This window comes from Plecotus auritus (genome assembly GCF_963455305.1).
Source record: "Plecotus auritus genome assembly, chromosome: 7".
NCBI classification, from domain to species: domain Eukaryota; kingdom Metazoa; phylum Chordata; class Mammalia; order Chiroptera; family Vespertilionidae; genus Plecotus; species Plecotus auritus.
The window spans coordinates 92,996,886-93,021,243 of NC_137774.1; the positions used below are offsets into that span (position 1 = coordinate 92,996,886).

The 24,358-nt window shown below is 57.2% G+C and overlaps 1 protein-coding gene across 2 annotated transcripts in view; it reads right to left on the reverse strand.

Moving 5' to 3' along the window:
- Positions 1–6,722: 6,722 nt before the first annotated feature.
- COL26A1 (collagen type XXVI alpha 1 chain) overlaps positions 6,723–24,358 on the reverse strand; it is a gene marked incomplete at both ends in the record, with an annotated part of 176,248 nt that continues 158,612 nt past the window's right edge. For both annotated transcript variants that reach the window (XM_080679230.1, XM_080679229.1), the window contains 9 exons: positions 6,723–6,883; positions 7,560–7,644; positions 9,925–9,972; positions 11,316–11,351; positions 13,816–13,868; positions 15,677–15,760; positions 17,609–17,761; positions 18,331–18,429; positions 20,869–21,022. In XM_080679230.1, coding sequence (XP_080535356.1) covers positions 6,723–6,883; positions 7,560–7,644; positions 9,925–9,972; positions 11,316–11,351; positions 13,816–13,868; positions 15,677–15,760; positions 17,609–17,761; positions 18,331–18,429; positions 20,869–21,022 — 873 coding nt within the window. The remainder of the gene's footprint in view (positions 6,884–7,559; positions 7,645–9,924; positions 9,973–11,315; positions 11,352–13,815; positions 13,869–15,676; positions 15,761–17,608; positions 17,762–18,330; positions 18,430–20,868; positions 21,023–24,358) is intronic.

Genomic DNA, 24,358 nt, shown 5'->3' on the forward strand with positions numbered 1-24,358 from the left:
CAGCTAGAGCTCCACTGCTTTTATGTTTAGAAAGTCTTTACTCATCCCAAGATCAAATATTTGTGTACAGTTTCTTCTAGTATTTTTATGACTTCCCTTTTTATATTTAACTAGAGGCCCAATGCACAAAATTCGTGCAAGGGACTCGGCCCTCACAGCCCCAGCTGCCTTGGCCCTTGTAGCCCGGCTGCTTTGTGGCCCCGCCCACTGGTCGTTCCGGCACGTTGTGTCTGTCCTCCGGTCTATTAGCACATTAGCTCTTAATTATATAGGAAACTTTAAATCCTCTGAAAGTTATATTGGAGTATAGTGTGAAGGAAAAATAGAATTTTATTTCTTTCAAATACCTAAGCAAATATCCCAGCATCATTTATGGAATAATCTGTTCTTTCCCCCACAGACTTGCAATGCCACTTCAGTAAGCAGAGACTTGGTAATCACCATGGTAACAGGTCTGCGTTAAAAGCATTTGTTCTCACAAAGTGGAGGGCTACTGCCCAGCAGGGCTCAGTCTGGCCTCACTTCACATCTTCCCTAATTAAGATACACCTTTTGGGTTTGTCTTTAAAAAATATCCTCCCTTTATAGCCACGATGCAGCATGAAAATTAAGGCCAAGGCCCTCGCATGCTCAGTCTGTTGAGTTGGGCCTGCCAGGGTGGTTGGAGCATGGGGGGAGATGGGGACTGAGGTGAGAGAGTGGACAGTGATCTGCTCTGCTCCTGTTACATCCTGAGAACCTGGAAGGACGTCATCAAGGTCCTTTAACAGCTGGAGGGTGGGAGGTAGGGCGGTCATGTTGGAGAATGCAGCTCTAATGTTAAACAGAGCAAAGACTCCTCAGTTGGTCCAGCAAGAGCCCAGCTTGAGGCCCAAAGCACCCCTTCCCCTTCCGGAATGGCAGTGAAATCCACGCTTCCTGCTCTTTGGAGTTTTTGGCCTTAGGTCCCCTCTCTTATAGGGTATCTGTGTCTAGCCTTGGAGGAAGTGGGGGGAGGGGCAGGGAATAAGACCTATGCCTGTGCTCATCTGCCAAGAAGGAGGAGACCTTCTTACTTTGGGGAAAGTCCCAGAAGCCTGAGCACTGGAGGGGAGACAGTGAAGATGTTTAACTATCACTCTGAACACTGGGTGACTGCAAAGCCATCTCCTCTAAGGGAAGTGAGCGAGCCCTAGGAAGATGCAGAAGGCCCAAGCAGGCAGAAACTCTGAGGCCAGGACAGAACAACATGGCAGTGAGAGGGAGAATGGACTCACCCAGAGCTGTGCTTAATCAGCGACCTCCTCTCGCTGCCGAGGCCCAGGGTGAATCAGAACTGCCAATCTTCCCCTGGGGCTTGGCCCTACCCCCACCCTGTCCTTGGGGTCCCCTGACATCCCTAGAGCCTTGCCCTAAGTCCCTATCTCTTGAGGCACTTGGAGGGGCTGGTGCCCTTGGCCTTCCACTTGGCATGTCTGCAGGCAGTGCTTTTGGCCCAGGGTCTCCAGTCTTAACCACTAAACCCCTCCCTGCTTCTCCCTGAGCCCAGGTACAAAGGCCTGCCTGAGTACTGTCCCGGGTCTTTTCTCAGCGATTCTGTCTCCACGCCCTGCTTCCCTCTGCTCAACCATGAGAGATAGTAGTTTGGTGGCCTGGTCAGTGCAGAACCAGTATGCCTCCTCCCCCTCACGTCCAACAAGAACATCCTTTAGGTGTAGGCCCTGCCACTTGAGATCAGTGTTCCCCAGTCCAGTGCTGCGGATGGACTCCAGGTGGGCTCAGGTGTTGGCCCTTATAGGCTACCAGGCTGGGCATGGCTGCTGAGTGCAAGCTGGTTATTTATCCCAAGTGCTGTGCAAATATCCTGTTCTCTGTGAGCTGTAATGTGGGAAAGGTCAGGAAGCTCCACCCAGCTGAGGGCAGAACAATCGGACTTCAGGAGTGACCAAGCCATAGGCTGGCATTCTAGGTCACCCACTGGTACCAGCATTGCTGGAGTTCTTGCGCCAGGAATCTTGTAGAGAGGATAGTGCTGTGGGGAGAAGGGTAAAAGGTTCTGTCCCAGCGTCCTACAGAATCCTCACAGATCAAGCCTCAGGATTTGGCTGAGATTTCTGGAATATGCTGATCCAACAGGTCTGCCAGGGACCTTACAAGTCACCATAGTGGTTAAGGGTGCAGGCTCCTGCTGGGCCATAAGGAGTAATGAAGCATTGATATATGTCACAACATGGACAAGCCTTGAAATCATTATGCTAAGTAAAGGGAGCTAGATGTAAAAGGCCACATATTGTATGAATCCATTTGTGTGAAATGTCCAGAATAGGTAAGTCCACAGAGACAGAGAGCAGATTACTGGTTGCCTAAGGGTAGAGAAAGTGGGAGGAATGGAGGTATGAATAAATGATACAGGATTTCTTTGGGGGATGATGATAATGTTCTAAAATGGATTGTGGCGATGATTGCACAACTCTGAGTATAATAAAATCTGCTGAATTGTACCGTTGAAATGGGTGAGTATAACAGGATGTGAATTATAGCTCAATACAAAAAGCTCGATGGCAAAAAAAATAGGATGTAGGCTTCGGGCTTACATAGCTTGGGTTCAAATCCTGACCACTTACTATGTGGACAACCTTGGGCAAGTCCCTTAACCTCCTTGTGCATGAATTCGCTCACTTGCTCACCTGCAAAATGAAGACAATTAAAGCACCTGCTTCATCAGGTTAGTGTGGGGATTAAATGAGTCAATACACATAACGGGCTCAGGACAGTACCTGACACACAGAAGGCAGCTGCTCTTCCTAGTTCAGGGAAGCAAACCTTTGCTGGGCAAGGTGGAAAATGAGAGCCCGAGAGGTTAAGTGACTTGCCCACTGTAGGCTGAAGGATACCCCCCAACCCCCAAATATATGTCCAAGTTCTAATCCCTGGACCCTCTGCCTGTGACCTTATTTGGAAAGAGGGTCATTGTGGATGTGATTAAGTTAAGGATCTCAAGATGAAAAGATCATTCTGGATTACATGATGGCCTGAAACCCAATGACAAGTGCTCTTGCAAGAGACACACAGAGGACAAGACAGACAGGGGGGGAAGGCCATGTGAAGACAGAGGCAGAGGTTGGAGGGATGCAGCCACAGTCAAAGGGACACCTGGAGCCACTAGTACAGTGGTCGGCAAACTGCGGCTTGTGAGCCACATGTGGCTCTTTGGCCCCGAGTGTGGCTCTTCCACAAAATACCACGGCCTGGGCGAGTCTATTTTGAAGAAGTGGCGTTAGAAGAAGTTTAAGTTTAAAAAATTTGGCTCTCAAAAGAAATTTCAATTGTTGTACTGTTGATATTTGGCTCTGTTGACTAATGAGTTTGCCGACCACTGCTCTAGAAGCTGGAAAAGGCAGGAACGATTCTCCCTGGAGCCTTCAGAGTGAGCCTGGCCCTGACGACACCTTGAATTCAGACTCCAGCCTCTAAAACAGTGAGAGGACACATTTCTGGCAGTTGTTACAGCAGCTTTAGGAAACTTGTACAGCCACTCAGCCCACAGTGCCAGAGCCGGGACTCCTGGCTCCAGTGGTCACTTGGGAAGCTTCATTGCATTTATCTGTGAATAAAGAACAGCTTCAACCCAGATGCCAGGAAGTTTCTGGAAGTGGGTTCTGTGATCCCTTTTTACAGACAAGGACACGGAGGCCCTGTGGTCACTTGTCCATGTCACACACCCATCAACGTGGGGGCAGGCAGACTGGGAAGTGTGAGCCTGGCTGTCACCTCCAGCCACACCACTCATTAGATTTACCAGCCTCTGCCTGGATAGTATTTAATCTGCCTTTTACAATGCATCAATTGCAAGTTCATTAATGGGCAATTGAAAGTTATAGGTGACATTAGAATTTATTAATAACATTGGAAATAAATCTCCCTGAAATTCAAGTAATTGAAAATCTTGTGAAATTCTCTTTTTTATAATCCACAAAGCAGGTCTGGAAGAGAGGTGTTCCAGAAACCTTGGGGGCGGTTGGGATCACAGGTGTGGGAAGTCAGGGTGGGGAGGGGCTTCTGTTCTGACCTGGGCCATTCTTGGATGCCTGCCTGGCCCTGCCCACCCCTCAGTCACTGCCTCTGAGAGTCTGAGAAGGAGTCTCTCCTACTGGGACTGTCCTACTGGGACTCACTGCAGTGATCAGAGCTGGGTGCTGGGGATGCCGATGTGACCCTGCCCATAAGATCACAGCCTGGTGGGGAGACAGGGCTGTGAAGGCTGGCATACCCCGGTGGCACCTGGAACGCCTCCAGCCAGAGTCAGGCAGTTCCTGTCCATGCAGAAGAGCCCTTTGTGGGACTTTGGGACACACCAAACTCAGGGTGAGAGAATGAGCCCCCAAAGTGCCCTTCCTGCTCATCCTGGAGTGGGCCAACCTCACCCAGGGCATTCTGGGAGGGGAGATGCTTGGAGGTGGCTGCCGAGCCCAGGGGGTTAGGTGAATGTCTGATTAACTTCCAGCCACATCTCAATTCCTTCCTGGTCCCCAGAAACAAGTCACACCATGTTTTCTTGAGTTCCAGTCCCAGAAATGTGGGATCCTATTGGAGTGCCCAAGAGGAACCCCACCTGGACTGTCGGGGCTCCCAGCCCACTTCTGAGTTTTTGACCGAGGCCCTCCACCCCAAGGCAGCGCATTTGGTGTCCTGGGCAAGCAGAGCAGTCTCTCTTAGGGCCCATTCTGCCAAGGGGTCTGGGGGTTGAAGATCCTCCTGACCTGCTTCACTAAGGGCTAGGGGACTTAGCTTGTTAGATGGCATTAGGTCTTGCGGGAGCCCTGGGGGTGCTTGGGGCAGGACGGGGGCTCCAGTGAGCTGAGAGGGTGGCCTGGAGAAAGGGGCCAGCCACCTGGGAGAAGCACTGCCCAGCCCATCCTTTCCCTCCTGCACCCCTGCACGCATGCTCGGTGTACACCTTGCCCAAGGGGTCACCAATGAGCCACCCTTCTCCCTCCTCCAACCCTTTCCCCAGGCTGTCTGCCCTGCTGCAGAGCTCTATCCTGTTTAGCTGACTCCTGCTGATCCCTGAAGACCCCCTTTTCCTCCAGGGTCCCTCCTCATGCTCCCTGAAGATTAGCTGCCTCCTCTGCTGTATGGATGTGACCCCACGGTCACTGCCTGCCCTGTGTCACACTGGCCAGGACTCCCTGTCCTCACATCCACTCACACTGTCACTGGATGCAGGCCTTCTAGGATGGCTTTCTGCAGCACCTGGGGGTCACTGTGGCCAGGCGAGCCAGGCGCCCCTGCAGCCGCAGCCACACAACATGAGACCCCCAGTGGGAAGAGCACCTTTATTGTCAGAGCGTCACAGACTTCCCGCCCACCTCTGACCCCCCTCCACAAAGACAGGCCTGCGGGAGGCTGCACGTTGGCTCCAGGGACAGCTCTGCCTCTGAGGGGCAGTCAGAGCCTGGAGGAGGAAGAGGTTACCAGGTGAGGATCGGGCTGCAGCCTCCCAGGGGACCTGGAGCGCTGGGCATGGATCGCTCCTGCCACCAGGGGAGACGTGCTCGGGGTGGCGCCAGCACCAGTGGGTCTGAGTCTGCAGCCCTTGCATGAGTGTGGGTCCCGGCCCAGAAAGAGAGGAGCACCGAGAGGAGCACCGGGGAGGCCCGCTCACAGGGGACCTGTGGCCTGCGAGGCCTCGAATGGCTTTGAGGGCTGTGGTCGGAGCTGCTCTGTCTGGAGCAACAAGGACCTAGGGTGTATGTGGAGCTGCCAGGGCCCACCGCCCTGAGGGTAGGCACATCTCCCCTGCAGGCCTGGGACTCTGACAGCCCTCCTTTCTCTACTTCAAGAGGACGTTAGACTTGTCATGTAATGAGGAAGTGGCCAACCCTATAGGTCCCCTGAGAGACTGGGAGAGGGCAGGGTTGCAAGTGATGCCCCTGGAGGGTGCATGTTCCCATTAAATGCTCCCTCCTCTGCTCAGGGGTGTGAGGTCCTGGTGGGTGGGTGTGGGGGGGGTGGGCTCAGAGAGATTGGGAGGCAGCAGTGGGTGATGCCAATTAGGTTGAGGACCCTTGCACCCCAATGCTCCTTTCTCAATCCCCATGTTCCTGTGACACTCGTGGGTTTATTCAGGGTCTCCCTGGCCCCAAGCCAGGGGATTGGAGTTGAGGAATGAGACCCAGGGTCCTGTCCTTCTTCCCACTGTCCATCCAGCCTCCCCACAGACCTGTGCTCACCCTGTCTGAGTTTTCTGTGAAGAGGGGAAGAGGAACTGAAAGACCTGGGTTCAAATCCTACCCCAGCCCTTCATGGCTGGTGGCTTTGCAGGTTATTTATACCCTCCAAGCCTCTTTCCCCATTAAAGTGGGGATAACAAGTCTACCTCCTAAGGGTTAAATGAGACAATGTAGGGAGAGCTCCTTGGACGGCCCAAACGTCGTAAGAACTCAGTAAATGCTAAGTATTATGATTATTCTCAAACCCAGACTCTGTCTCCTGCAGAGCGTGGGAGGTGGGGGAGGGCCGGAACCAGAGCAGGGCTCTGCCAAGGGTGCTGGGCCCCTCTGGATCCTATCCCTGGAGGTCCCAGCTGTCCCCAAGGCCCCCAAGCCCTGGGGGCCAATGTCCCTCCTGATTGTCCATGACTGAGGCCCAGCCCCATTAGGGGTGCCTTCAGGATCCAGTGGCGGCACAGGCTTGAGGGCTGGGTCTCTGGTGGGGCCGGGCTTGTCCTGGAGAGTTGGGCCCTACTTCCTGCTGCTGGCCCGGCTTGTGCTCTTCTGCACAGGGTTGGGGCCAAGCAGGGCAGCGAGGGAACCATCAGGTGGGGCACCACCACGCTTCATTTTGAGGTTTGCTCTCAGGGCGGCATCCTGGCCGGAGCCCCCCTCAGGGGAGGCCAGGGGATCTGGAAGGAGAGCAGGAGGGTGGGCCTTGGGGGCACTCAAAGGCGCCTTCATGTCACACTGCCCAGCGAGGATAGGGCTTTCTACCCACGCATTCACTCACTCACTCACTCACTCATTCATTCATTCATTCTTCAACAAATGCTGATCAGGGCTGGGCTCCAGACCCTGAAGAGGTGCCCGTCACCACCCTGCCACCAGGGCGGACATGGAAACCCCACCCCAAGAGGGAACCAAGGCTCTGCAGAGCCCTGTGAGATGAGGTTGGCTTCACAGACGTGAACTTGGAGCAGGTCCTGAAGTGGGAGTTGGTGTTGAGTAGGTAGAGGGAGCAGCTTGAGCAAAGGCTCAAGGAGGGATCTGGGATGACGGATGGTGGCTCTGTGTCACTGGGCACCAGGCTATGCTGAGGTGGGACTTAGGACTTGATGAATCTAGATGTCAGGCATGGGCAGCAGGGAGTCACTGAGGGTCCTTGAGCGGGAGGGACAGCAGGGTCAGGCTGGGGTTTGGGGGAAATTACCTGGCAGCCGAGTGAAGGGAACATGGAAGCAGGGAGACCAGAGACAACGGCAGCTGTCATGAGGGCAGCAGGAGGGGAGGCAGGAGCAGAGGGAGATTCCCAGCTCTGTGGCCAGCTGGGGGCCCACCCGTTCCTGTGTCCTGGTCACCACTCACCATGGATCCCAATCATGTGCTCCAGGATGAGGACTCTCTCTGCCAGGATCTTCAAGGCCTCCCGCAGCTGCTGCACCCCCTCACCCTGCGGGGAGGAAGCAGCCAGGGTCAGGGCCATTCTGCTTCAGTGTACATGTTGTCCCAGTCCTTCCCATTCCTGCCTGTCACCATCAATACAACAGCCACCATCCACTCTGTGCCGGGGATAGCGTTAGAATTCTTGTTCACAGACAAGGAACCGAAGCACAGAGAGGGTAACCAGAGTCCCCTGGACACACAGCCTGGTAGTGGCCTACCGGCTTTCATGCCCAGGTGTGTTCCCTCAAGTCTGGGCTCTTCCTGCTCCAAGCTGCCTGCCTGCTTCCCCTGTGTGCCCTTCTTTCCAGAACACACCCTCAGAGCACCTAAAGCAGGCCCACACGTGGGGAGCTTGGCTGATTTCTGTCCTGGCAGTGACCTCCTGAGAGCCCACCCCCGAAAGCAAAGGGGAAGGAAAGCCACTGCTTCTGGGGTCCCGGCTGGAGGGCAGGATGATGGTAAGCCTGCATCTCTGAGACCTGGCCTACACGTGGGCCAAGGACCTCGTGTGCCGAGACATGTGAATGAGCCGATTTATTGCTATCAAGGCCACTTTGAAAAGAAAAGTGATGAAGAGACAAGTGCCCGCCTGGAGTCAGCAGCAAAACGGACACCTTTGCTGGGAGAGCATGACAGCTGTCATGACATTCAGATGAATTTAGCTTAAAACACAACAAAAGGAAACCAAAGAGCATCTTATTGGGTTCCAGGAGAGAGGTCTTCCCACCAGCGACCCAAAGTCCACCAGAAGCTGTATCTGGACAGCCTCTGGGGTGGGTGTCCCCGGTGAGGAGCTGAGGGTCCAGGCCCCTCTGTCAGGGACCTAGCTAAGCCCCATGGCCCTGGGCCACAGGTTGTACTTTTATGAAATGGGGAGGGCAAGTCATAGGTGCCCTCTTGTGGAGAGCGGCTACAGCATTTGGACAGGTTCAAGCCTGGGACTAATGAGAGGGCACGATCCTCTCGTGGCAAAGCCACATGCAAGTCCCAGCACAATTATAGCCAAAGGCTATAGTTGTAAGCTTGACCTTATGGTCCGAACCTGTGGTCCCACGTGGCTAAGTGATATGGGCTGCGGGAGGTGCAGCAAGTAAACAAAGCTTGATCAGGTGCATGTAATTGAGTAGATTCGAAACCCGAGAGAACATTGTAAACATCTTGACCACGCCCTTACTTTGCCTCCTGGAATCCTATCTAATAAAGAGGGAATATGATAATTAACCATCACTCCGTCACAAAGATGGCTGCACCCACAGCTGAAGCCAAGTTCCCATAAGGATCCTTAACGGGCAATCAGCAGGAACCTCAGGCTACGCTCTCCCCTGCCCCTGTAGGGCTTGACAGGGGACCTCAGGCTGCATTCCCCACCCAGCAGGGCTTGACAGGGGACCTCAGACTGCACCCCCCGCCCTGGCATCAGGCTGGGGGACCTCAGGCCACACCCCCTACCCTGGCACCAGGCCAGGGGACCTGAGGCCATGCCCCCCGCCTGGCGAGGCTTGACGGGGGACCTCAAGGTATGCCCCCTACCCCAGTCTGGGCTGGGAGACCTCAGGCCATGCCCCCCATCCTGGTGCTGGGCCAAGGGGCCTGAGGCTATGTCCCCTGCCCGGCAGGGCTTGACAAGAGTGGGACTGGCCAGGTCTGGATCTAGCCCAACGGGGGCAGGGGCCGGCTGGGTCTGGGTCTCATGAGATTTTGAGGCGCATGTAGGTGGGTGGGGACTTGACTCTGGGTCCCGTGGTGCGCTCCAGACTCTGACAGGAGGAAGGTTTTCATATACATTTTACTAATTTTCTTTCATCTCTGACACTTCTATTATAGAGAAAGGGCAAATAGCAATATTAAATTATTTCCTCTAATTAATTCCCTTTTAATGTGCACAAATTTTGTGCACCGGGTCACTAGTCTAACTATAAAATAAAGACTTGGCTTGCAGGCTGTGGTGCTGTCTCTCGATCAGAGAGCAGCGTCCCACCTAGACCCAGCTTTATTCTCTTGTCTGTCTTCTCCATCCTTCACCACCCCCCATCAGGTTCACCCATGGCCGTGCTGGTGTGGCACACCCTCTCAGTCTGGCATCCCAAGTGACCTGTGAATCTGCTCATGCCCCAGCATGCACATCCTCCTCCCACTGCCTCCTGAGCCCACCACGGCTGGTCTGGTTCCAGCACCTTCCCCCTTTTCCAGTCCCACAAGGACCTCTGGAAGGTCCCACAGCCCAGGCCACTTCCCACAGCTGCCTGCCTCCAATGCCCACCTCGCCAGGGGCCAACAGCACAGTTACCTCTGCAGCAGCTTTCTCCTCTTCTTCCCCCTTTCGGCCAGGCTCACCCTAGGAAGAAAGCCATGCAGTCACTGGTGGTTTGGGTTGGTAGAGGGGGCCTGGGGTGAGCAGAGCAGTGGAGGGCCAAGGCCCTGGTCTCCCTGCACAGCCTCACTTGGGAGGTGTCTGAACCTGGTTTTAGGGGCTTAATTCTGCTTCTGGGGCTGGGGGGAGTCAGGTTTGGAACCTCATGAGCTCAGGTCTTGGCTCTCCCACGGATCAAGTCTCCTGCCTCTTAGGACTCTGTTTTCCTGTCTCTAAAATGGGGCCAGTCTCATAATAACACCTGGCTGGTACTTACTCCTTCTGTGTGACCTTGGGCAAGGTACTTTACCTCTCTGTGCCTCAGTATTCTCATCTGTACAATGGGGTAATAATAGTATCGACCTCATAGGACTATTAAAAGGATTAGATGGTTGCCTTCCTGTGTGACCTTGGAAAAGTTACTTAACCTCTCTGAGCTGCCAGTTCTGGCAAATGGGGATAATAAAGCACAGTATTGCTGGGTTGCTGTGAAGCTTAACTACACTATGAATGAAGAGAGCCCCACAGTGGCCAGTACATAGTAGGTGCTCAGCAAATATCCATCCTTCCTCCTGGACCCCATTGCCTCCCCTCCTCCCCTTTTACCCGCACTCCCCATAAGGCCTTGGGCACAAAGGAGGCTCTCCCCCTGGAGGCAAGAGTTGAAGCTCATAAATTCTTGTTTCCAAGAATGAACATTAGAAGCCAGCTTCCTAAGCCTCTTAAATTCTGGGATTCAGAGACAGAAATGGATGCTCTAGGTCAGGTGTCCTTAAACTACGGCCCGCGGGCCACATGCCGCCCACCGAGGACATTTATCCGGCCCGCCGGGTGCCGCTGCCTGTCCTGCTTAGCAGCCGACTCATCCCGGGCCCACAGTGCGCATAGGAATTTGTTCATAGTTTTTTTTTTAAAACTATAGTCTGGCCCTCCAATGGTCTGAGGGACAGTGAACTGGCCCCCTGTTTAAAAAGTATGAGGACCCCTGCTAGGTCTATAGCACATTAACTCAGGGGTCTGGGCTCCCTGAGGAGACCTCAGGACTCTCATCAACCCCTTTAACAGGCTATTTCAGTCCTTGCTCACATTGAGGTGGCTCCCAGGGTCATCCCTTCTCAATTTGGGCATCTAGGACTGCACTCAGGTTGCTCCTTTCTGTCCTCTGCCCTACCCTGGATAAGGTCATGTTTGGGGAGGCTGCGGGGCGGAGCTCAGGTAAGGCCACCTGGGAGAGTTGTCTCCCCTCGTCGCCCCCCCCACCCCGTACCCTGGGCCTGCACCACAGCCCACCGCTCCAGGTGTGGCCTATCTAAACAGCCCACACTTACAGATGGCCCTGTCATGCCCCGCTCTCCAGCCAGGCCCTGCAGAAAATCAAATAAAGCAGATGAGTCCTTGCCTGCCTTCCCTGGCCAACCCTTCTGTCCTCCCGCCCCCTACACTGGCTCTGGATCTGGAAAATAAGATGGGAGGACAACGAATGACATGGAGGAAAGAGAAAGGCTACACCTGGGGGCCTCCCAGGTTCTGGAGCCATCCTTCTCTGGCTCCTAAATGAACCTCAGCAGAGCCCTCGGTCTTCTCACCTGCAGAATGGGCAAAGCACACCCCCTCCCACCCCCTCACGTGGAGAAAGACCCTCAGTGAAGCCACAGTCTGGCCCCTCGTGGTGCACAGAGGAGGCTGTGGCCATTCCGACATTGTCGATATCCGGGCTAACCTTGGCCCTGCTGGGGCCTGGATGGGCCCTGGCAGTGAGTCCTGGAAGGGCTTGTCCACTGGGGCCCTGGAGAGCCCTCTGGCATCCAGGCCCTGGCCATGGGCCCAGCCTTAGGGAAGGACCACAGTAAGGAGGTAAGGGGTCAAGATGCCAATGACATGAAGACCCCTTAGGCCAGTGGTTCTCAACCTCTCTAATGCCGCGACCCTTTAATACAGTTCCTCATGTTGTGGTGACCCCCAACCATAAAATTATTTTCGTTGCTACTTCATAACTGTAATTTTGCTACTGTTATGAACTGTAATGTAAATATCTGTGTTTTCCGATGGTCTTAGGCTCTACAGCAGCAGTTCTCAACCTGTGGGTCGCGACCTCCTTGGAATCTTGCAGACCTGGGTCCCCACAAGGACATGGTCTGCAGAGCCACCGGAGGCATCCCTGTTCACAAGGGCCTGGAACACCGTGAAAATAGACCACCTGGCAGGATAAGGCTACTCCAAAACACCCATTGCATTCCTGGCAAGGGCTGGAGGCAGCTGGAGAGCCGGAAAGGAGCCCGGCCTAGCCGGGACCCAGCTCTGCCACCTCCAGCAAGTGACAGAGCCACTCTGAGCCTCCACTTTCCCACTGCCACTGGGATTAAATGATGGGGTTCCTGAAAGCAGTTGGCATGAGCAGACGGGGGGAGAGTTGGGAGCACTGTCATCCCTGACCGCACCTGTGGCTGTGGGCTGGGGCAGCCGGAGGGCCACCACTGGGCAGGGCTCCGAGGCGCGGGGAGGTCATCCAGACCTCTCTCCCCAGCCGCCTCCTGTGCTTCCCTGGACCTCTGTCCCTCACCAGTCTTCTCAGTCACTGTCCTTCTCTCACCTGCTCCCAACCCCTCTCTCCAGGGCCTGTGGCTGGGGCCTGAGGGACCAGGAAGGAACCCCTGGGGTGCCTCATTCTGGGGACCTAATCTCTCGGCTTACCTGGGCCACCCCTCCTGATGCAGTACCAGATCAGGCCTGGGGGCCTCCCAGCCCCTCTGCAGCCCTCGTCCCACCCCAGGCCCTGCTGGCCAGCCTGGTCTGTCCCACATCTACGCTTGCTCTGCCCTATGCTATACGTGGCATGTTTCAGGGTCTGTGCACCAGCCAGCCCTTCTCCTCCATGCTGAGTCCTCCAGATGTGAAAACACACTGTGGGGACAACAGGGAGCAGAACAGAGCCTGGGACACTGGTTCTTTGACGTCTAGAACGTAAGCTTTAGGGGCCTGGACTGTGGCCCCGGGTCCTGGCTGTGTCATCAGATGGGGGAATATTTGTCATTTAATTAAAGGGATGAATGAACATGTGGGACTCCCCAGGTCCCAGAGCCCACAGGGCCAAGGCCAGGATCCACATCCCTCGCAATGTGGGAGCCACCTCTCAGCACCTCCTCTCAGCACTCCCCCTTCTCCCCCCCTCACACACCCCAGCCAGAGCTCAGAACAGCGGAGCACAGCCCTGGATGGGGGCTGCACAAAGCGCTGCACAGTAGGACATCCAACACCCGGCAGGCATCCTGGGCCCTTCCTCCTCCTCTGAGTGATTTCCACTCCTAGACCCTTGGGCTCCTGTAATACAAGGCACTTCCACCTGGCACTTCAGTTCTCTTTTGCTCCCTGTAACAATCTCCTCCCTGGCTTAGCAGCTGAGGAAGCCAGAGCCCAGGGAAGCTGCCTTTTAGCCTAAGATCACACATCTGAACGGCAGAATAAGCTGGGGTGGAGCACCCAGTCAGGCTTTGGGGTACCCCCTCCCACATAGGTGATCGATCCTTGGGAGCAGGATGACAAGCTGGGTGGACATTCTGTGCTGCTGGCCTCTCTGGATCTCAGCTCATCAATAAAATGGGAATTTTTGCTAACACCTCTCTGGCATAGAAGAAATGAGCAGCAAAGACCACTGCTGCTAATAAAACCAGAACCTCATGCCTACTTGCCCCCGGGTCCCACCTGGGCCCAGGTGGGGACCAGCCAGGTGGACTGGTTCCTTCCTGAGCAACTCCTGCAGCAAAAAGCCTGGCTCCTCCCTTCCTAGGAAGCCCCTGACCTCTCACACGCCAGAAATGGGCGCGGCCTTACCTGGGATCCAGGTGCACCTGGGGGTCCTGGGGGACCATGTGGTCCTGGGGGACCTGTTGGCCGGGTTATAGACAAGTTACCTGGGGCCAGAGAGGCCTTTTGCCCCCCATCAGCTCTAGAGAGGGACATTCCCACCCTCCCACCCCAGCCCCTGCCCTGGGCCTGCCTCATGGGCAGCAAACAAAGATTTGGTGACTGAATGACGGGGGAACACACACTCCCCTGGCCTCTCCTGCCCATACTCAGAGCAGAGAGCCCACCTCCACCCACTCTCTCCATGCAGCCTACACCCCAACCTGCTTCTCCTCCCAGGGCCTCATCCACGGGGCCACTCTGCAACCAGCCCCTGGCAAATCTCTCCCAGGTCGGCCCCTCTTTGGGACTTGGGACCCGACCCCCCAAGGTCACTCTTCTTGCCTGGGTTACTACAACTGTTTCTTGATCATCCACCCTCCATGGGGACCCCCAGAAAGCAACTGTTCAGTGAGCTCCCTCTCAGCCCAGCCCCTCACATTCCCCAGATGCCCTCCCGGGAAGGTCTCTGCTCCTGTGCCTTTGCCAATGCTGCTCCTTCCTCTGGAGCTTCTCCATTCCCTCCACATCCTGCAAATTCTTTCCTACTGGTCTTCCCTACTCTCAGGCTGAGCATCTCCTCCTCCAGGAGGCCTCCCAGCACTCACCCCCACCTCTCTTCCAGACAAACTTCTGGCATGCACCAGCCACCACCCTGCCTGCTGTCAGTCTCCATGTCTGACTGCCTCTGGGACAGAGAAAGCCCAGAGGTTCAGGCTGGGCCACGTGTGCCCAGCACAGGAAGTGGCGTTCATGATGAACTTCCAGCACGCTTGGACGAGGAGGCCTCTGTCCCTGCCCACACAGGCCTGTGCCTCCCGGGCTGCAGAGAGCCCCGATGGGCTGTTCCAATGTGCCCCCATGCTTGAGGATGGCCTGCGGGACAGTGCACCCAGGTGGGGCACACATCTGGACTCAGTTAAAAAACCAAGCCCTTCTCTGTAGTCAGAGCACATCACCTGAGTGCACCCCAGGTGCTCTCAAGCTCATTCCCTCACCTGGTCTGAGCGTTTACTCCAATGCTGCCTTAGAAATGACTCCTGCCCTCCCCAGCCCTGCTTTCCCTCGCCACTCTCAGATCTGTGGACTCACTATGAGCAAGGTTTACTTCTTCCACGAGAGTGTGAGTACCACCAGGACCGGAGCCTCTGTTTTATGAACCTTTGTTTTATGACAGGGACCTACAACACTGCCCAGCAGGTAGGATTTGCTCAGTGAATATTTGTTCAACGGGTAAGAGAGTAAATGAATGACAGGGAGTGAGCGTTCTGGGCCTGGAGACATCCACACAGCTGGGTGGGCCGAGCTTCGGTGGCCCTAGTCTAGCCCCAAAAGCCCCTGTTCAGTGAAGGTCCATGGAGGGTGGGGTCAAGCCAGATCCAGGCTCAGCCCATTGAGCCCAGGGCCATCTCCTCCCGTAGGGCCACTGGTTTCTGCCTAAAGGCCCGGGACCTTGTGCCTCTTATAGTACCGGTCCCACCTGAGCTGCCCTGTGCTGACCCCATGCTCCCCCTGGGCCTGGGCCTCCGTGCATCCAGTGCATCCCATCCACCACCCAGGTCTACATAAGGCATCTCTGAACTGCTTTATGTGGGCATCAGGAGCTTGGGGTTCCTTTGTCCAGTCCCACAAGTGAGCTGCCAAACAGTAGGTTGGGGCAGTCCCAGTCTCCAGCACCCTGTCAAGGCCACGGGCCCCCTAATGGCTCCTTCAAGTCCCCTTGGCCCAAGCCAAGCCCAGGATGGGGTACCCAGTCCAGGCCATTGGTGCTGCTGCCCTCTGCACTTACCTGGAGGGCCGGGGGGACCCCGGGGTCCTGGGACACCGGCCAGCACTGTGTCCACGGCAGCAGAAGCCAGCTGTGAGTCTCCATCTGTGGGAAGAGCAGATGGCCTGTGACCTGGCAGGGTGGAGTCGGCAGAGCTGGGAGGCTGGACCTGAGGTCCCCCAGAGCTAGGATGGACACTCCGGACCCCACTGGGGCCTCAAAGCAGCCCAGGCAAACAGATGCAATTGCTCCCACTGCTCGGAAGAGCACACGGAGGCCAGGTCAAAGGGCAGCGAAAGCCCAGTGAGCTTCTTATAAAGACAAACTCTTTCCTGAACAATCCAGGCCCTTCAACTCTGGCCAGCCCCACTCACCTCCCCAGTGCCCCAGGCTGGCACTGTCTTCCAGGCTCCATCCCATGTGCCTGCCCTGACGTGCCCAGCTGGCTCCCTCACTCAGGGCCTCCCCTAGGAAGCCCTGCCTGCTCACCCCTCTGAGCTGCCTCCAGCAGGGCTCTGGGGCAGTGGGGCCTGTCTAACGGCCTGTCTCCCAAGGCCTGGGCTCCTCTAGGGTGAGCCCCATGCAACTTTACCCTGTGCATCCCCAGAGCAAAGACAGAGCAGCCAGGCCCAGGAAATGCCTGGGTTACCGCTGCCCCTCCCTCCATACATGGGAGCCTGGCCTGTCCTTCCAGAGGCCTCACAGCAAGTGGGCACCTGTGGGTGCTCAGTCCTCACCAGCTGTCCCCCTGGAGCATCCCCACCTTTCCCAATGCTCACACCCCAAAGGCCGCCCTCCCTCGGGGACCCCAGGGCTAGGGAAGGAGGGTCCTGTCCAAGGAGCGCTCTGGGCACTGGAGGTGGTAGGCGGGCAGTGTCAGTCTGACAGAGGGCGTCATGCCCAGGCCAGGGCAGCCTGCAGCCCTTGATGGCTCCTCATGGCCCTCCTCATGGGGCTGCTGAGACCCCCAAGTGCATCACAAACACTATCCATTCCCTCCCTGCCCAGGGGCATCTCTGAGCCACATGTGGGTGAGAAAGCCGAGTGTTCAGTGAGTTAACATTCACTCCAGATGCCCCGTGAGAGAGCCGGCCCCTCCCAGACCCTGCCCTGATGGCCAGGCCCCTCCCTCACTGAGGACAGCCCAGGACCCCAATCCACTTGGTTCAGGCTAAGGCTGGGGGCTGTTTTACAAGCCCAGAGCAATTCCATCAAGAAATATTATCACCCCCACTTTACAGATGGAAAAACTGAGACTCAGAGAGGGACCAGGTGTTAACACTCAGGTGAGGGCTGTGCTGCCTGAGGGGACAGAAGCACCAGCAGGACAGAGGGTGGGGTTTCCCTAGCAGCTGACAAAAGGTCCCCCTCCATCATGGTGCCCTGGATGTACCCACCCATCCCCTCTCCTCAACATTTTAAGTCAATCCTGTCATTTTGCTTCTTATAGAATCCTTCCCAGGCTCCCCACGGGCCTCAGCTCCCTCAGCCGGCCGGTGCTGCAGTGCTGGCTTCCCCACGGCAGGCATGCTTCTGGGGGCTCAGGGGTGCCGCCTTGCACTAGCCTGTGGCCCCTGAGGGAGGAGTGTTTTTCTCACGGCTTTATCCCAGTGACTACACACAATAGGTGCTCAGTCAACACTTGCCAGATGACCTGCAGTGAGGGGACTTGGGACGAGGAGATGGGACAGCAGATGACCTCAGTGGTGCTGCCATCTGACAAAAAGCAGAGTGATCTTTGCAGAGTCGGGATCCCAGCTGAGCATCAAGGCAGGGACAGGTCATGCCAGGCCCAAAGTGGGGTCTCCCGGGGCCCCCACCTGTCCAAGCCCTCTCCCAAGCCAGTGCCCCCCCCTCACTGATAGGGCCCCTCACTGATAGGGTCCTCTGGGGAGGGCTATCCCTCAGCAGGCAGGGTGGCCCAGGCCCCCCTCCCCTCAGGCCAGCACTCACTGTCCTTGTCCGTAGGTGGCTGCAGGGAGTAGAGGACGCCTTGGGGGCCATTTGGAGGGAGGCCCGGGCTGCCTGCTGGGCCGGGGGGGCCAGGGGGTCCAGGGCGCCCCATCTCTCCAGGTAGCCCACGGGGCCCTGGTGGCCCCAAGAGGCCTGTAATGGGGAGAAGAGGAGTCAGGTGAGGGCTGGGCCTGGCAGCCAACATTTCTGACAGGAAACAGGCCCCAATGGGGACAGGGTCAGCAAGGGTCAGCGGTGGCCTCTAGACCACAGTCTCCCTAGAGGGCTGTCTTGGAATCTAAGTGAAATGGCTTCCCCCTTCCCTGCCTCGTGCACAGGGAGCCCTGGGGCAGCTGGTGGCAGGCGAGGGCGGTAGGGACGGCTCTGGCCTGGTGCCCTCTGCCTCCTCGGGGACCTAGCTCTGGGCAGGAGCACGCAGGGTAGCGACCAGCCTGGTGAGGGGTCACTCCCCGCAGGACCCAGGGGAGTTTATTAAATGACTGAGGACAACCCCCAGCCCCAGCAGCCCCACCCCCACGCTGGCACCCACAGCCCCCAGAGCCTCTCTTCTTCCTTCCTGCAGCCCAGGGTGAGACCAGGCCCTAAAGCGCGGGGGATGGGCAGCAATTAGGGTGCTGGTGGGTGTTCGAGATGACTCGCCTGCTTAGATAGGGGAGAAACCCAGTCCCCGTTCCCCAGTAAACAAATGACAGTGTCCTTACCAGGAGGCCCTGCCGGGCCTTTCTCTCCTGCCTGGCCCCGGTCGCCTTTGGAGCCTGGGGGGCCTGCAGGCCCCGGTGGTCCCGTCTGCCCCGGGGGCCCTGGGGAGAGAATGAGATGAGGCCTGGGAACACTGGGCTGAGCGGGCAGCTCCAGGCCGACCACCTGTGCTGTGGGAACAGACCTGCACCCAGGAGCCCGTCCACCTGAGGCTTCCCCGAATGGGCAAAGGGGCCGTCAGCCCAAGTCGGGCATTACAGTGGACACACCATTTCTGCACCGAATGACCTCTAGGATCTCAAGAGCTGCTTTTGTTTCCATCTGACAGGTGGGGACTGAGGGTCCAGAAGGTGTGGCCCCTCGCTCAAGATCCCAGAGCCAGGCTATAGATGAGTCAGGTTCCCTCTCTCCACGTCCTTCTGGCTCCCTGCTCAGAGTTGGGAAACGGGCTTGTGGCAAAGAGGCCTCCTCGGAGACTCCAGGAAGCACCACAGGACATGCCTGCCCACCTCTGGGGTCTCAGGCCCCACGGGTGAGTGAGGAGATAGAGGTTAGAGGCCCACCGTGTGGCCTGGGGGCAGCCCCTTCTCCCTCCAGAATGCCTGGAGAGGGCGCTCAGAAACGTTTGCTGGACTGATGGAGGGGCCTGCGCTGGATCTTAAGGCCCTTCCATCTCCGACTCCACGTGACTGTGGTCCAGGAGGAAGGGCTTGAGGGGCTGCTGCTTTGGGGAGACTCCACCTGCTCTCTGGGAATCCAGGTGTCACCATTTGTAGGGTTTGTTCGCCACCTGGTGGCCATTTCTTAGAACTGCACTTTCCCTGGGAAGAAGCAAGGTCTGGCCAGGAAGACCCAGAGTGGCTCCCAGCCTTCCCCTCCCATCCCCAGGGGTTTAAGGCCTGGCTCCTCCCCGGGAAGGGAAGCCTCCTTTTTCAGTCACAGAAGAAGGATTTAAAGAACATGGGTGTGGCCCTGACAGGTTTGGCTCAGTGGATAGAGCGTCAGCCTGCAGAATGAAGGGTCCCAGGTTCGATTCCGGTCAAGGGCATGTACCTTGGTTGCGGGCACATCCCCAGTAGGAGGTGTGCAGGAGGCAGCTGATCGATGTTTCTCTCTCATCGATGTTTCTAACTCTCTATCCCTCTCTCTTCCTCTCTGTAAAAAATCAATAAAATATATTTAAAATAAAAAAAGAACATGGGTGTGGTCCAGCCTTCTGGGGTGAGGCCTTGGGGACAGTGGCCAGAGAAGTGGGCCGGGGGACCCAGAGTGAGAGGCTCCCCCTCACCCACAGCCTGAGTGCACCCCTCCTCCCACAGCCTCAGCGTCTCGGAAGAGTCCAGAGTATCTGCTCCTCCCCCAGCCCCAGGACTGGCTACTGAATGCCAACTCTCCCCGCTACGAAGGTCACCCTCCCTCCTCCTGCTCCTGCAGGACGGGCACACACATGAAGCAGGGCAGAAGAGGCAAGGGAGGGGCTCGGGCAGGTGCTCAGAGCTGAGTCTGGGAGGTGCTAAGAAGCCGGGGCTCAACTGGCAGAGGGGAGAGGGAAGGAGAGCATCACCTTCAAAGGGCTCCAGTGGGGTCAAGAATCATGGAGACAGAACCCTCGGGTCACTGGGTAACCCCAGGGGTCACTTCTCTGAGTCTCAATTTTCCCTGTAACCCCAAGCTTTATGAGCTTACTGGAAAGACCAGAAAGGACATCTGTCCAGTCTAGCATGACGTACAAATATTTAATAACTGGCACAGCATGGGCACTGACCAGTCGGAAGGGGGGCACCAGCCTTAAAGCCCCAAGCTCAGCCATACTGACAGGTGTCAGCTGAACACCCACTCAGGTGAAGGCCCAGCATAGTGCCTGGCACAAGGCAGGCGTTCAACAATCCGGGCTACTATTACTACAATTATTATTAGTACTCGCAGGCTCAGCGGACAGAATCCTGACCAATGGATGGAAGCTACAGAAAGAACCTTTTATTCCTGACTTTAAAATGTGGCGGGAAGGGAGAAAATAACAGGGCAGCCCTCCAACTCTAGTGAGGACTTGTCGAGGAGTCCCCAGAAGCTGGTGGGAGGCAGTGCGCTCTCTGTCCTGGGGGGTATGCAGACAGGGGCTGCTATAAATTGCGCCAACCAAGGAGTAGGCTGGGCTGAGGGCCTAAATGAAGATGCTAAGGTAGCATCAGGGCAGCTAATGAGAACAGTAGCTGGACTGCATACAATAAGGAATGGTGGGGACTGGGGCAAACTGTAGAGCTGAGACAAGATCTGAAGGGCAGGCATGACAGCTGTAGCCAGTTATCTCCATGATGGACTGCCAGTCCCAACGGCCAAAGTCTCCATTTTTCTAAAAGAAGCCAGAAATCCTCATTTTTATGTGAAATCCCTCAGTGTTTAAATGGCAGCTCAAGTTTTTAAAATGCCATGAGGGCATGTTTGACCTAAGGCCAGTGTGAGACCTACTTGTGGACTCCCTGGGAGGCCATGCCCGGGACCCCTCTGGCTGGCCCAAGCTCTCCCCTGTGGGCTGCACTCACCAGCTGGGCCTGTGGGCCTTCTTCGGGGCCCTGGGTGGGCGAGAGGGATAGCGTCAGGGAGGAAGTCCTCATTCCAGGGCGGTGGGGTGCTCTGGGGGACCGGCAGGTCATTGTCTGGGCTTGAGGGACGCTCTGCTGCTTCCAGCAGGAGAACCTGGGCCAGAGAAGGGCAGAGGGTCAGGCCTGGGCTAGGCCAGGGACACATGTGGACAGGGAGAGTGTCCCATGAGAACTGCAGCTGCCCCTGCTGGGTTGGCGTCACCCTCCTCAGTGGGACCCCCACTCCCCTGGCCGGCATGCTCTCCCACCCCTGCCCTCCTCTCCTTCCTGTTTCAGGAGAGCCCTCCTGGACCCTCAGGCTCAAGCAGGTCCCCACTGGACACTTTCAGAGTCCCGGTACATTTTTTCTAGAGGGGCCACCGCTGGGATTGGAGATCTGAGTAATGACCATGGCCACTTCCACCTCACTGTCTCCTCGCAAGGGGGCACTGGGTGTGCTTGTCCCCCACACTGCCTGGCTCAGGACACAAATAACATGGCCAGGGAATGTTTGTGGATGGATGGATGGACGAATGCATAGATGGAAGGTAGGAAGGAGGGAGGAAAATAAGGAGAGAGAGAGAGAGAGAGAGAGAGAGAGAGAGAGAGAGAGAGAGAGAGAGAGAGAGAGAAAATGAGCCTGGTTTGGTACATGAATTTTAGTGGGAGCTCCAGGAAAACAAAAGGCGGCTGTGATCACTCAGGGCAGCCTGGAAAGCAGCCTGTCTTCTCCCCTTGAGGGATTCAGGGGTCAAAGACTGCAAGACCCAGGGCCTGGGCAAGGACACACTCTCCCTAATTCTCTCCAACTGGAAGCCAGGCCTCAGTGGCCCCAGCAAAGTCCGGTGGCCTCTGAAGAGGCCAGCAGGGGGCACTGTGTGCCCAGGATCAGAGCAGGGCCGGATGGCTGGTACAGAGAACCTGGGCAGGCCCTAGGCGGGAGTTGGAGGGGAGGACACTGGGGCCCCTCAGCTGTATTAAGTGGAGTCTGGCCTCCTGCTCCCACCCCGTGGTGTGTCCCTGCCCTTGGTGCCCCATCTGACCGATGGGGAGGAAGAGTCTGGTGTCTCAGGTTCAGTCCAGCTCTTGGAAGCCAGACCCCTGAATCCTACTAGAGTACTAGCTGCGCCCCCCACCCCAGCACTTTCCCCGTGACTAAGGGGGTCTGAGGATGGGGCAGAGGGTGGTGAGGGGGCCTGTCTGGGGGGCCTGCTGTGATGATCACTGCCACCCAAAGGCCCAGGCCCCAGGCCTGAACCCCCACTCTGTCCATCCTGAACACTCTCCAACATCAGAGTCCTGAGGCCTCCCTGGGACTTACCCCCTGTTCAGGGAGGGTCAGGGCCTGTGCATTTGGCCTTTCCCTGGCCCCACCCCAGTGCCCCTCGGCCTGCATTCAGCCCCCTCCCCTGGTCTGTGGCCCAGGCTCCACAGCAGCTTCTTGCCTTCCTACCTCCATCTGCCCCCTTCACCTCCTGGAGCCCCCCACTCCCTTCCACACAGCAGTGGGATGAAGACCTCATGCCAAATGAACCCTACCCAGTCCCGCTCCAAACCTCCATTGTCCCTACACAGGTGCCCGTTTCACCCTGCCCTGCCCCTCCTGGGTCTCACCTGTGGCTCTGTTCCAGATACCGTGATTGACCCCCAGGGCCCCTCCTGACCTGACACTCCCTCCTGCAGCCCCTGGCTCCTGCAGGGCCCTCTGCCAGCCCTGCCCTTCCCTCCCGAGGAAGATCCTGAGACTCCAGGGAGCTGCCTCCTCCTCCCTACAGTCGTCTCACCCTCTGGGCAGAAGGGGCTCTCCATTCCATCCCTGTGCACTCCCTTTGTGCCAGTGGCCAGCCAGAGTGGAGACAGAACCACCTGGAGCAGATGCCCTCCTGCTGTGGGTCCCCAGAGCCTGACACCGGTTAAGTGCTGTCTAATGGGGGAGGCTCAGGTCCTGCGGCCATACAGGCTGGCGTGAATCCTGGCTTTCCCATGTGGCCACTGTGTGACCTTGTGCAAGCATCATGACCTCTGTGAGCCTCAGTTTTCCCATCAGCAAAATGGGGATGACTACAAGCTACCTTCACAGAACTTAGGCCTGGGCTGGGCTGAGGTTTCCCAGGTAAGAGGCAAAGGCCCTTCTGAGCACCCCGCCCCCCGCCCCCCCCACCTCCCCGACCACCACCACCACCAGTTCTGCAATATTTCTGGGCCTGGGTGACACAGTCTCCGAGGTTCCTTGGGAACCAAGTGTCTCAGGTTCCATCTGTCCTGGGTGGCTGGGCTCCTCCCTGTGAGGCTCAGGTGACTTCTTTGGGCCCCTCCCCTACCTGATCCTCACAAGAGCCCATGAGACAGGAAGGGTCAGTTGCCACATCACAGGCAAGGCGGTAATAGAGGTTCAGAGACCACAAGCGTCTTGCCCAGAGTCACTCTGGGAGCAGACAGCAGGGCAGGGCCCCACGTGGCACCCCGTCTGCCTCTCCACAGCCTTGGCCTCAGTGGAGCCTCACAAAGGCAAGGAAAAGGGGGACCAGCTGGCTCAGGCCACACAGCAGCTTCGGAGAGGAGCCCAGTCTCCTGACCCCTGTAACCCCAGGGGGTTACGATTTTTGCCTCAACGGCTGAGTTTTCCCTGGGAAGCTGGCTGGACGGTCAGTCAGGGACTCTGGGGCACTCGAGGGGCTAGGGAGTGGGGAGAGCTGGCTGCCTGTGGCAGGAGGCAGCGGACCCTGGACAGTGGGCGTGAGGATGGGGGTGAGGAGAACTGGCAGGACCTGGGTCTTGGGGGCAGGCGTGGATGAAGGTGGGAGTGGTTCTCCCATTATTGGCCTGGCTCTGGGGACAGTGGAATTGCCACCAGGCAAACAAGGGCATGGGAGAGGGCAAGACTGGGGTGAAGGTGACCAGTGTGGAGTGTGTTCAGGTGCAGTGTCTCAGGATCTATGGACCTATTTAACAGGGAGCAGGCAGGAGCAGTAGGGGCCGGGGCAGCTTGGAGGGATTAAAGGAGGGGTGCCTGACCTTGGCTCCTGGGGGCAGGCCCTGGTGTTCTCCTTTAAAGGCCAGGCTCTGGGCTCCCCAGAGGGACCTGCCACATGCAGCCTTGTCCCCACACCAAAGGCCTGGCTCACTTTCTCCTGGGGCACCTCCCACACAGCCACAGGCCCACAGACCCGACAGAGGAGCACTGACACGGCTGAGTTAGCATCAGCCTGGCCCGAGTCTAAGCCCTCCTGGCCCGGCCGTGGCCAACCTTCTGGAGAAGCTGATCCCACCCTGCCGGGGGCATGAGCTCACCAAGGCAGGCGGCAGTGGGCGTGGGGACTCGGCCCATGAAAACCAGACCACGGCCTTTCGGGGCAGTGGCCCTAATGACGTCTTTGTGGTCTGGCCGCTTGGCACCAGGCGCCAGCCGAACTCCGAGGCTTCTATGACCCCCACGCAGGGAAGTCCCCTC